This window comes from Oncorhynchus masou, chromosome 23 (genome assembly GCF_036934945.1).
Source record: "Oncorhynchus masou masou isolate Uvic2021 chromosome 23, UVic_Omas_1.1, whole genome shotgun sequence".
Classification (NCBI taxonomy): Eukaryota; Metazoa; Chordata; class Actinopteri; order Salmoniformes; family Salmonidae; genus Oncorhynchus; species Oncorhynchus masou.
Genome location: NC_088234.1, coordinates 14,688,585 through 14,699,902, shown reverse-complemented (window position 1 = coordinate 14,699,902; position 11,318 = coordinate 14,688,585). Strand labels below are relative to the sequence as shown.

General features: G+C 41.8%; 1 protein-coding gene across 1 annotated transcript; it reads right to left on the bottom strand.

Moving 5' to 3' along the window:
- Positions 1–7,327: 7,327 nt before the first annotated feature.
- On the bottom strand, positions 7,328–10,834 carry LOC135510384 (C-type mannose receptor 2-like). The gene is made up of 6 exons (XM_064931259.1): positions 10,663–10,834; positions 10,460–10,517; positions 9,585–9,953; positions 8,787–9,128; positions 8,047–8,147; positions 7,328–7,738 (listed from the first exon to the last, which is right to left on the bottom strand). The coding sequence occupies exons 1-6, from the start codon at positions 10,690–10,692 to the stop codon at positions 7,595–7,597; spliced, it is 1,044 nt and encodes a 347-aa protein (XP_064787331.1). The 5' UTR covers positions 10,693–10,834; the 3' UTR covers positions 7,328–7,594.
- Between the last annotated feature and the right edge of the window lie 484 nt (positions 10,835–11,318).

The following is an 11,318-nucleotide window of genomic DNA, read 5'->3' as shown; positions in this document are numbered from 1 at the left end:
CACACAGTCTTCCGGTACAGATGGTGCTCTCATGCATGTTTCAGTGTTATTTGACTCAAAGCGAGCATAGAAGTAGTTTAGCTCGTCTGGTAGGCTCGTGTCACTGGGCAGCTCTTGGCTGTGCTTCCCTTTGTAATCTGCAATGGTTTGCAGGCCCTGCCACATCTGACAAGCATCAGAGCCGGTGTAGACTCGATCTTAGTACTGTATTGACCATTTGCCTGTTTGATGGCTCGTCGGAGGGCGTAGCGGGATTTCTTATAAGCTTCCTGTTTAGAGTCCCACTCCTTGGAAGCGGCAGCTCTAGCCTTTAGCTCAGTGTGGATGCTGCCTGTAATCCATGGCTTCTGGTTGGGGTATGTATGTACGGTCACTGTGGGGACGATGTCATCGATGTGGTGTACTCCTCAATGTCATTGGAGGAATCCCGGAACATATTCCAGTCTGTGATAGCAAAACAGTCCTGTAGCTTAGCATCTTCTTCATCTGACCACTTCCGTATTGAGCGAGTCACTGGTACTTCCTGCTTTAATTTTTGCTTGTAAACAGGAATCAGGAGGATGGAATTATGGTCAGATTTGCCAAATGAAGGGCGAGGGAGAGCTTTGTATGCGTCTCTGTGTGTGGAGTGTAGGTGGTCCAGGGTTCTTTCCCTCTTGTTGCACATTTAACATGCTGATAGAAATTTGGTAAAACTGATTTAAGTTTCCCTGCATTAAAGTCCCCGGCTACTAGGAGTGCCGCCTCTGGGTGAGCATTTTCTTGTTTGCTTATGGCGGGAATACATCTCAATCAATGCTATCTTTGTGCCAGCCACGGACTGTGGTGGTATGCAAACAGCTACAAAGAATATAGATAAAAACTTTATCATGAGAAACTCTACCTCAGGCGAGCAATAGCTCGAGACTTCCTTAGATATCATGCACCAGCTGTTGTTTACAAAAATACATAGACCGCTGCCCCTTGTCTTACCAGATGCCGCTGTTCTATCCTGCCGGTACATCGTATAACCAGCCAGCTGTATGTTGATATTGTCGTTGTTCAGCCACGACTCTGTGAAGCACAAGATGTTACAGTTTTTAATGTTCCGTTGGTAGTTTATTCTTCCCAATAACTTGTTCATTTTATTGTCCAGAGACTGGCTAGTGGGAGAAACAGTGGGAAGGGTGGACACAGTGATTGAACCCTAGTCTCCATTGGGAAGATTTAAATGGTAATTGTTGGACATTTCTATTGTTTGTTTAGTCTTCCTATTTATGTAAATCGTCAATTGTATCAAATTAACTCAGCCTTCGCTGTTATTGACACCAAGGTAATGTTTCCATTCATTATTTTCTCTCATAAGATGTCTGGAGGAGACACCAGCTTGGACTGATGCTGACCATAGGCTTCTGTGTGGCTATAATCATCCTCCTTCCACCTACAGAGAGCTGTGGTCGAGGGCTAACAGGTTACTGCTTCCCCCCACCGGAGACCAGGGTTTAATCTCTGGATTTAAAATGTCCAAATCATACACACCTTATGAATGCCTTGTGTATGCCTCTGTATCAGCAGCACACCCCCTCTGCTACACTCTTCTGTGAGGACCGTCCACCGTTGCCTTCGGCCCCCTTTCTGAGGTGCGGAGTGTTGTCTCATGTGATGTCGGGTGCAGGGTCTGATTGTTTCACAGGGATGGAATTAGCTGATCTGGAAGTGTCGTCAGGGGTTGCGTTGTTGTCGTGGTTATGGCTGCAGAGGGTTGTTGTGGAGTCCATCATGGCCAGATTAAAGTTGTGATTGTAGGGATTTGTTTTTAATTTCAAGGCGCCATTGTTAAAGTCTGTCAGGACTGGCAGTCCATTTACAGTGCCTTGCAAAAGTATTCATCCCCCTTGGCATTTATCCTATTTTGTTGCATTACAAATGGATTTTTATTTGGATTTCATGTAACGGACATACACAAAATAGTCCAAATTGGTGAAGTGAAATGAAAAAAATAACATGTTTCAAAAAATGTAATAAAATTCAAAACAGAAAAGTGGTGCGTGCATATGTATTCACCCCCTTTGCTATGAAGCCATGTGGGAGACTCCCAAAACATATGGAAGAAGGTACTCTGGTCAGATGAGACTAAAATGTAGCTTTTTGGCCATCAAGGAAAACGCGATGTCTGGCGCAAACCCAGCACCTCTCATCACCCCGAGAACATCATCCCCACAGTGAAATATAGTGGTGGTAGTATTATGCTGTGGGGATTTTTTTTAATTGGGAGGGAATGGGAAACTAGTCAGAATTGAAAGAGTGATGGATGAGCATAAATACAGGGAAATTCATAAGGGAAACCTGTTTCAGTCTTCCAGAGATATGAGACTGGGACAGAGGTCCTGCTAAAGCAACACTCAAGTGGTTTAAGGGGAAATATTTAAATGTATTGGAATGGCCTAGTCAAAGCCCAGACCTCAATCCAATTGAGAATCTGTGGTATGACTTAAAGATTGCAGTACAACAGCGGAACCCATCCAACTTGATGGAGCTGGAGCAGTTTTGCCTTGAAGAATTGGCAAAAATCCCAGTGGCTAGATGTGCCAAGCTTATAGAGACATAACCCAAGAGACTTTTTGCTGTAATTGCTGCAAAAGTTGGCTCTACAAAGTATTGACTTTGGGGGGAGGGGGTTGAATAGTAATGCATGCTCAGGTTTGTTTCACAATAAAAAGTATTTTGCATCTTCAAAGTGGTAGGCATGTTGTGTAAATCAAATGATACATACTCCCAAAAAAGTAATTTTAATTCCAGGTTGTAAGGCAACAAAATAGGAAAAATGCCAAGGGGGGTGACTACGTTCGCAAGCAACTGCATCCACATTGAATTTTCACAGTGTCTGGTTTGAATTCAGTGCCATGTTTATCCCCAGGGGGTGGGGCTCCAGAGATTCTTTGAAAGGCAATTGGGCCTTGAGTGGTTCTGGGGCTAGCTCCACCCTAGCCATGCCCAACTCTCTGTAGACACGAGGCTCACCGTGTACTGATTGGCTCTTGGAATCTCCGCTGACCTCATCTCTGATGTCATTACTGTGAGTCCTGATAACAAATGTTTTCAATGTGATGTCCTTCCTTTTCTTGCTGTCACCATCCTCTTCTTCCTCTGCAATCAGACATTCTCTAGAGTCAGCATTGTCTGTTGTGCTGCTGGACAAATCTGTCAGCTCCAGGCTTGTCTTTCTCGTCTCCTCCCTTGTCTCCTCTGTCTTCCCTGTCTCCACCACAAGCGAACCCACTACCAGTCCTGGTCATGTCTCCAGTTCTGTTTCCCCCAACCACCAAGTATCCTTGAGGGTTGTCTTGCATGGTGGTTCAATCCTGCATCCCTGTCATTGTTTACATTTACATTTACATTTAAGTCATTTAGCAGACGCTCTTATCGTTGCCAGGGATACTGAAGGACAAAGGAGGGACAGAGTCAGGGCATAGTCCATTCAGGTTCTCTGAGTAACTTTGATATTTTACAATCATGTTGTCTTTCTTGGATGACTGACTGTAAATCCACGTGGAAAGGGAGGAACTTCTCTGCCAAAATGGATAGAGATTAAAACTCCAACCCCCCCCCCCACACACACATAATCCTCAGTGCTAAATCATGCTAACCATAACTACTAATGCTAACCGGGCCCAAATGCTATAACCACGTCTAATATTCCAACCAGTGCTAACCAGACCATAATGCTATAACATTAACCACTTCTGCTATGCTAACCATTTATGCTTACCAGGAGGATATTTTTCCAATTTGGTGTTTGTCCCATTTTGTGAATTTTTGGTTGGTGTGTAGGACCCCAGAACTCACAACCCTAAAGGCAATGTGTTCTATATGTAACGACATTCAGAGGTGGAAGAAGAAGAGGACCAAAGCGCAGCGTGGTAAGTGTTCATCTTATTTAATAATAATCCAAACTGAACACTTCAAATGACAAAACAACAAAGTGAACACCGAAACAGTTCTGTCTGGTGCAGACACACAAAGACTGAAAATAACCACCCACAAAACACAATGGGAAACAGGCTACCTAAATATGGTTCTCAATCAGGGACAACGATAGACAGCTACCTCTGATTGAGAACCATATCAGGCCAAACACAGAAATAGAAAATATAGAAAAACTAACATAGACAACCCACCCAACTCACACCCTGACCATACTAAACAAAGACAAAACAAAGGAAATAAGGTCAGAACGTGACACTATAACTGATTTAAGTAGTTTTAGCCAGATCCTAAATCTAATTGTATGTCCCTTTTGATGGCATAGAAGGCCCTTCTTGCCTTGTCTCTCAGATTGTTCACAGCTTTGTGGAAGTCACCTGTGGTGCTGATGTTTAGGCCGAGGTCGCTCTCTCTCTCACTCTCTCTCATTTTCTCTCTTTCTCTCTCTCTGTCAAAGACCAATATGTGGATGAGGAGAATTGTAAACAAATGAACAAAAACTACAGTTCAAATAATATGTAACACAAATGACAAAAAAACAAATAAACGTTTACATCTGGGTATCTTACCTTGTCTATGTTCCCGTAGTGACACCAGGCTACACTGGGAAGAGAGCATGAACAGATAAAACTGTTAGAAGTTCTTTTTTTTAAGTAGCTTACCTGTCTTTCAAGTTGTTTTATGTTAGTCTGGCTGACTGCGTCTCTCCCTCCCTCTCTTTCTCTCTCTTTTTTGCCCTTCTTCTTCCACTTTGCTGCTCTCTATGTCGCTCACACATCCATCCCTCATTTGCCTGTCCTCCTTTTTATGACATTTATCTATTTTCCTCCTCTATCTCCTCTACCCTATTGTTCTTTTCCTTTTATACTTCTTTCTTTCTTTCTTTCTTTCTTTCTGTTCAATTGAAAGCCAACAAATCTGAACTGAAACCATGAACCCTTAAGTTCAATCATAATCTAAACATCAATTTATTCCATAGCTGTACGTTTGATATCGCATTCATGATTTAAATCCCCACTCTGTAATTCACACAGCAACAAAATGGGATGACACTAGGGAAATGTAACCACCCTCAAATTGAATTGAACTGTAATTTATAATTTATTCAATTAGTATTTATCATTCATTTAAAATGGCTTAAAAATTTCTGTGAAAATCTAGAGTGCGCCTTTAAGCAAATAATTGCGAGTGTGTATGGTTGCCTCTCAAATGGCATCTTAATCCCTGTTTTAGTGCACTACTTTTGACCTTGGGCCCATAGGGTTCCGTTTGAAGGTAGTGCACTATACAGGGAATATGGTGTTATTGGGACACAGACAGACTCACCTGGCTGGAACTGAAAGATGATCACACCGCTCGCTGAAGAGTTCAAGGGAATATCCGACGACATCTACATTTTCCCCATTTCAGTCATAAAGATAATATCAATGGGTTTATACATTGAATATCAGGTCCATTAGTGTTTTTTTTGTCAAGTTTTAAAGTAAGTTTAACTCTTCAAATAATCCAGTGTTATAAATATTTTCTACAGTTTGTCAACCTCTGTATTAAAAGCAGAAACCATGATCTCCTCACCTCTTTCTTCCTCTCTCTTTCTCTGTCTCTCTACCCAGAGTCTCTCTCTCTGTGTGTGTGTTGCCTATTCTTCAGGAAGGTTCCTGAAATAGTTCTCTTTTTCCTTACCCAAACTTGACTAACCGGTCCTAGATCATCACAATGAATAGAATGCCTACCAGATCATGGGTGCCAAACTCAATCCATGGAGGGCCGAATGTCTGCTGTTTTTTTGTTTTTTCCTTTCAATTTGTGTCCAATTACAACCTAGACAAGCAGGTGAGGGGAGATCCTAATTAATCAGTGATATTAAATGAATTGATGAATCAATTACAAGGGAAGAGTGAAAACTCTCCATGGAATGAATTTCACAACAGTGTCCTACATCATCAGGAGCTAGGTAATGAAATGTCTTGAATAGAATAGAATTGATTCTGTTTACTTGCATGTCAGAAACAATTGTATTGTCAGGTCAATTCTCCTTAAATGTAAAAATGTCTAAATATAGCCAGTCATTGAATGTGTAACAAGGGCAACAGATGCAGATAAACTGTAGATTATATGACGTCACAGGTGTATCATAGGAAGAAAAACATACACAGTAAAACCTTATCAGTGAAATAATACTGTAAAACATATTAAAATCCCATAACTATTCAATGCATAATAAATCACATAATAAAGCAATCAATCAATCAACTGATCAACAAATTAGATTTAAATCAACCATTTCCATATTCTCCCTGTGGGGACTGTTATGTTAAACCTACCTGAAAAAAAAAACGACAGAATTAACACAGAGATACAACTATTTCCCCTTTAACCGACAATGTAAATTCAAACTCTTTCATGTTAAGGTACAGTAAGTAGTTGTTTACAGTTAGAAACAACAAGAAAAAGAAATAGATTGAATCAATAACAAGAAAGCTGAAACATTTAGATATTTCTTGGAATTATAGTTTGAACAATAAGTGTGAAAACAATCCAGATGCAATTTGACAGTATTAATATGTAACTGTGGTTAGCTACTGAGTATAAAGAACAGGATTCAAAAATATACGTTTTTTATGTTAATATATAAAAGTTGGGAGAAACAAAAGGTACTTGAACGACTATATTTAATTTCTACATTGGTTAAAATGAGGTTAAGGTTAGGGTTAAGGGATTTGTTAAGGTTAGGGTTAAGGTCAGGGTTAGGGAGTTGGATAAGGTTAGGGTTAGGGTTTTGGTTAAGGTCAGAGTTAGAGGGTTGGTTAGGGTTAAGGTGAGGGTTAGGGGGTTACTTAAGGTTAGGGGTTTGGTTAAGGTTAGGGTTAGGGGTTTGGTTAAGGTCAGGGTTAGAGGGTTGGTTAGGGTTAAGGTCAGGGTTAGGGGGTTAGTTAAGGTTAGGGTTAGGGGGTTGGTTAAGGTTAGGGTTAGGGGTTTGGTTAAGGTCAGGGTTAGTGGGTTGGTTAGGGTTAAGGTCAGGGTTAGGGGGTTACTTAAGGTCAGAGTTAGGGGGTTGGTTAAGGTTAGGGTTAGGGGTTTGGTTAAGGTCAGGGTTAGTGGGTTGGTTAGGGTTAAGGTCAGGGTTAGGGGGTTACTTAAGGTTAGGGTTAGGGGGTTGGTTAACATTAGGGACACGGTAAGGGTTAGTTAATGTTAGGGTTAGGGGGTTGGTTAACATTAGGGTCACGGTAAGGGTTAGTTAAGGTTAGGGTTAGTGGGTTGGTTAAGGTCAGGGTTAGTGGGTTGGTTAGGGTTAAGGTCAGGGTTAGGGGGTTACTTAAGGTTAGGGTTAGGGGGTTGGTTAACATTAGGGACACGGTAAGGGTTGGTTAAGGTCAGGGTTAGTGGGTTGGTTAGGGTTAAGGTCAGGGTTAGGGGGTTACTTAAGGTCAGGGTTAGGGGGTTACTTAAGGTTAGGGTTAGGGGGTTGGTTAACATTAGGGACACGGTAAGGGTTAGTTAATGTTAGGGTTAGGGGGTTGGTTAACATTAGGGACACGGTAAGGGTTAGTTTTCAGGGTTTTGATTAGTCGGGCTGTCAATGGGATGTTGGTCAGAAAAGTCCCCATAGTCTCTGCTGTAATGGTATTTACAGTTCCAGCTTAATACTCGGTTGAGTTTCTCCTCTTGAATTCTTCTTTTCTTCCTTGTGGAAGATCTTTCCATCAGTCTGCTCCTTCCATCTCAGTTTGAAGTCATCAGAAATCCCCTTCTCCCTCAGCTCTTTCCTTATCTGGAACACAAACTAGTCTGACTAGTCTACCAACTATGCAGCCAGTACTGGCTAACACTTTACTGTATTCCTCATTCATAAAGCCTTCATAACAGCTACATAAGAACATCAGTCATAGGCGGTAATAAACATTATGAACAATAGCATAATATGTTTTAAATGTACTGTACTTGTATTGGTCATAATAGATGACAGGCACTACATCTGTAGTCAATGGTATATATTATGGCCAGATACTGCAGTAACCCTTTATCACTTGTACTAAAGTGGCTCTAATTTTTCAACGAGACAGAGAAGGTGAAATTCACCTGCTGCAAGATGGCCTCCTGAATGGCAGGATCAGTCAGGTCCATGTTCTGGTCGTTTGGGGTCAGCTTCACTCTCACCACCTGCTGTGTCTTTACTGGAGCTAACAGAGACGGACGAAGACAAAGTGACAGCCGCATGTACCTATACAAGACGCAGGCCTAGCATTTCAAAGCAAAGGGCTTTCTCTTATAAAGCAACATTTTTATGGAATGGCCTGCTGATCCATGTGAGAGACCCAGACTCGGTCTAAACCTTTAAGTCTATACTTGACTTGAGTGGGTTGAGTCACTGACAGGACCGTCCTGTCTGTTTTTCTCCCCCACGGTCTTGTGCGGTGGGGAGATCTTTGTGGGCCTTGTCTCAGGGTAGTAGGTTGGTGGTCTGTTGATATCCCTCTGGTGGTGGTGGTGGGGGGGATGTGCTTTGGTAAAGTAGGTGGGGTTATATCCTGCCTAGTTGGCCCTATCTCAGTAACCAGCATCTATCCTGCAATAATCTATGTGCTGGGGGGGCTAGGGTCAGTCTGTCCTATCTGGCGAAATTATCCTGTCTTATCTGGTGTCCTGGATCAATTTAAGTATGCTCCCACTGATTTCCTCTCCCTTAATCTCCATTTCCCTCTCATCTCCCAGAGGATCTGAGCCCTAGGACCACACATGGACAGAGACACAAACACAGATCCTTCTCAGCAGTGTTTGTGTACTGAGGATGAATGTGATAAGAAAGGAGCATAACTCACCACCGTAGCAAATGAAGGGACTGTTTATGTAACACTGCATATCATCCCATCTTCCCAAGTTATTCAACATTGTCGAGGCACAGTCCTGATTTCCTTTGGAATTGTTGGGCTTTTCCTTTATCCAGTATGTGAATGAGGAGTTACTTCCGGCCGACCACTTCCAGGAGTCTCTGAACAGGCCGATCCACCCTTCATTGGCAGCTGCCACTGTCACTACCTCATTGTTCTGAGTCTGGTTCCTCACACTGGCCAGGTCTGTGTAGTACACCCTGCAGTAACTCTGCGCCTCGTGCCACGTTTTAGCCACATTAATGAAATGGAAAGACTCCTTCGAATTTTTCACTGTAATGTAAGTATGACATTAAGTCAGATTGTGTGTTATTCTGATTGAACTACTACAGTATTGTATTTCCCTGATCAACAGATATGAATATTTTGATCAAGCTGGATGTCCTTTGGGCGGTGGACCATTCTTGATACACATGGGAAACGGTTGAGCAATAATAACCCAGCAGCGTCACAGTTCTTGACACCTGGCACGTAGCAACCATACCCCGTTCAAAGGCACTTCAATTTTTCGTCTTGCCCGTTCACCCTGTGAATGGCACACTTACACAATCCATGCCTCAACTGTCTCAAGGCTTTAAACATCCTTCTTTATCCTGTCTCCTCCCCTTCAGCTACAACGATTGACGTGGATTTTTACCATTGACATCATTAAGGGATCATATCTTACACCTGGATTCACCTGGTCAGTCTGTCATGGAAAGAGCCAGCGTTCCTAATAGGGTTACTTACTGCCATTGCAGATGAAGAAATGTTGAACGTTACACGGGGCATCATTCCATTGACCACTGCGTCTCATAAATACACAGTCCTCCTTCCCTCCGGCATTATTGGGTTCGGTCTCTTCCCAGTTGACATATCCCTGACTGTAATCTCTGTCTGCCAGAGACCACTGCCACTCTCCCTTCTGCAGCCCTATCCAGGCTGATCCATTATAACCACTGTCTACAGTGTTGATCAGTCTGTTCATATCCTCCATGTTGTCTATGGTGGCCAGGTCAGTGTACTTCTCTCTGCAGTATCTCTGTGCTTCAGTCCAGGTCTTATTCATGTTCACAAAGTGATACTCATGAGGAAGGCATGAGGAGAGAGTGTAGAGCCCTGTGGAGAAGTCCATTATCTCATTCATATTTTCACTGTGGTGTCAATGTGAGGAACATTATCTACATGTTGGAAGTACCGGTTCAATAACGACCTTTACGAGAGGAGTGGGCTGTTTTTTCTATCGGACCCAAATCCCAGATGCAAATTCAATACAGTTAATAAATACATTCTACGTCACATCTTGAGACTTTGGTATCAAACTTGACTGTCTTGCAATGTTAGAAGAATAAACAGGCTTGCAATTGAGCTTTGTGCCACGGTGTGCTCTCCATGCAGTGTGACGCTGACAAACAAACAGATCTCTTTTCGACCAGCATACCTGTACATATAAATGTTTCTATCTCACAAATGATGATATTTTCTAAAACTACTGTCCCCTATAGATATCCATTCCAGCGCAATATGTGAATATACTTGTAAATGGAAAATTCTGCCAGATAAATGTTGGCAACTTAAAATCTCAAATCTGGATTTAAAAACAAAACCTTAATAAAGACACTGACCAGAGAGAAACAATACCAGCACCTTCTTGTCCATGACGTAATAACAGACCTCTTGTACCTACAGACCAAAGGTGAATACATTTAGACATGATTGTTGTCATCCTCATCACCCTTAAAATATGATACATTTCTTGAATTATGTTGTTATCACTTTTGTAAAGAAAACCTGCTAGCTTTCCTCTGTACTGGTGAAATGTCCTTACCTGATGTAGTTCTATGGAGTCTCTGTTCATCTGAATCTCTCTCTGAATGGAGCACTGTCTATAATCCCTGTCAGAATAAAGTTGTTGACAGTACACCTATTCATCTCTGTGTTTATCACATGTTTTAGTGTGTTAAAGAACACGTCGCCATTCCCTGTACCACCAGTTCACAACAGAGATAGTGAAAGGAGTAGTGTTAGCCTTTTGCATGTTAGCCTTTTGCATGTTAGTCTTTTGCATGTTAGCCTTTTGCATGTTAGCCTTTTGCATGTTAGCCTTTAGCATTTTTTTGACTGTTCATGTCCCTTCTGAAAAACAGCTTCCATCTCAAGGCCAGACTGTTTAACAGCCATCACTAACATTTAGTGTCTGCTGCCAACATACTGAATCTTTAGCCACTTTAATAATGAAAAATGGATGTAATTAATGTATCACCAGCCACTTTAAACAATGCCACTTTATATAATGTTTACATACCCTACATTACTCATCTCATATGTATACACTGTACTCTGTACCATCTACTGCATCTTGCCATCTTGATGTAATAAATGTATCACTAGCCACTTTAAACAATGCCACTTTTATATGTTTACATACCCTACATTACTCATCTCATATGTATATACTGTACTCTGTACCATCTACTGCATCTT

Bases quoted from the DNA above. Each gene is read 5' to 3' on its own strand.
- LOC135510384 (XM_064931259.1), bottom strand. From the start codon at position 10,692: ATGAACAGAGACTCCATAGAACTACATCAG. The intron at 10,518-10,662 runs GTAAGGACATTT...TTTGGTCTGTAG, and splicing joins ACTCCATAGAACTACATCAG to GTACAAGAGGTCTGTTATTA. The intron at 7,739-8,046 runs GTGAATTTCACC...TTTGTGTTCCAG, and splicing joins AGGAGGCCATCTTGCAGCAG to ATAAGGAAAGAGCTGAGGGA.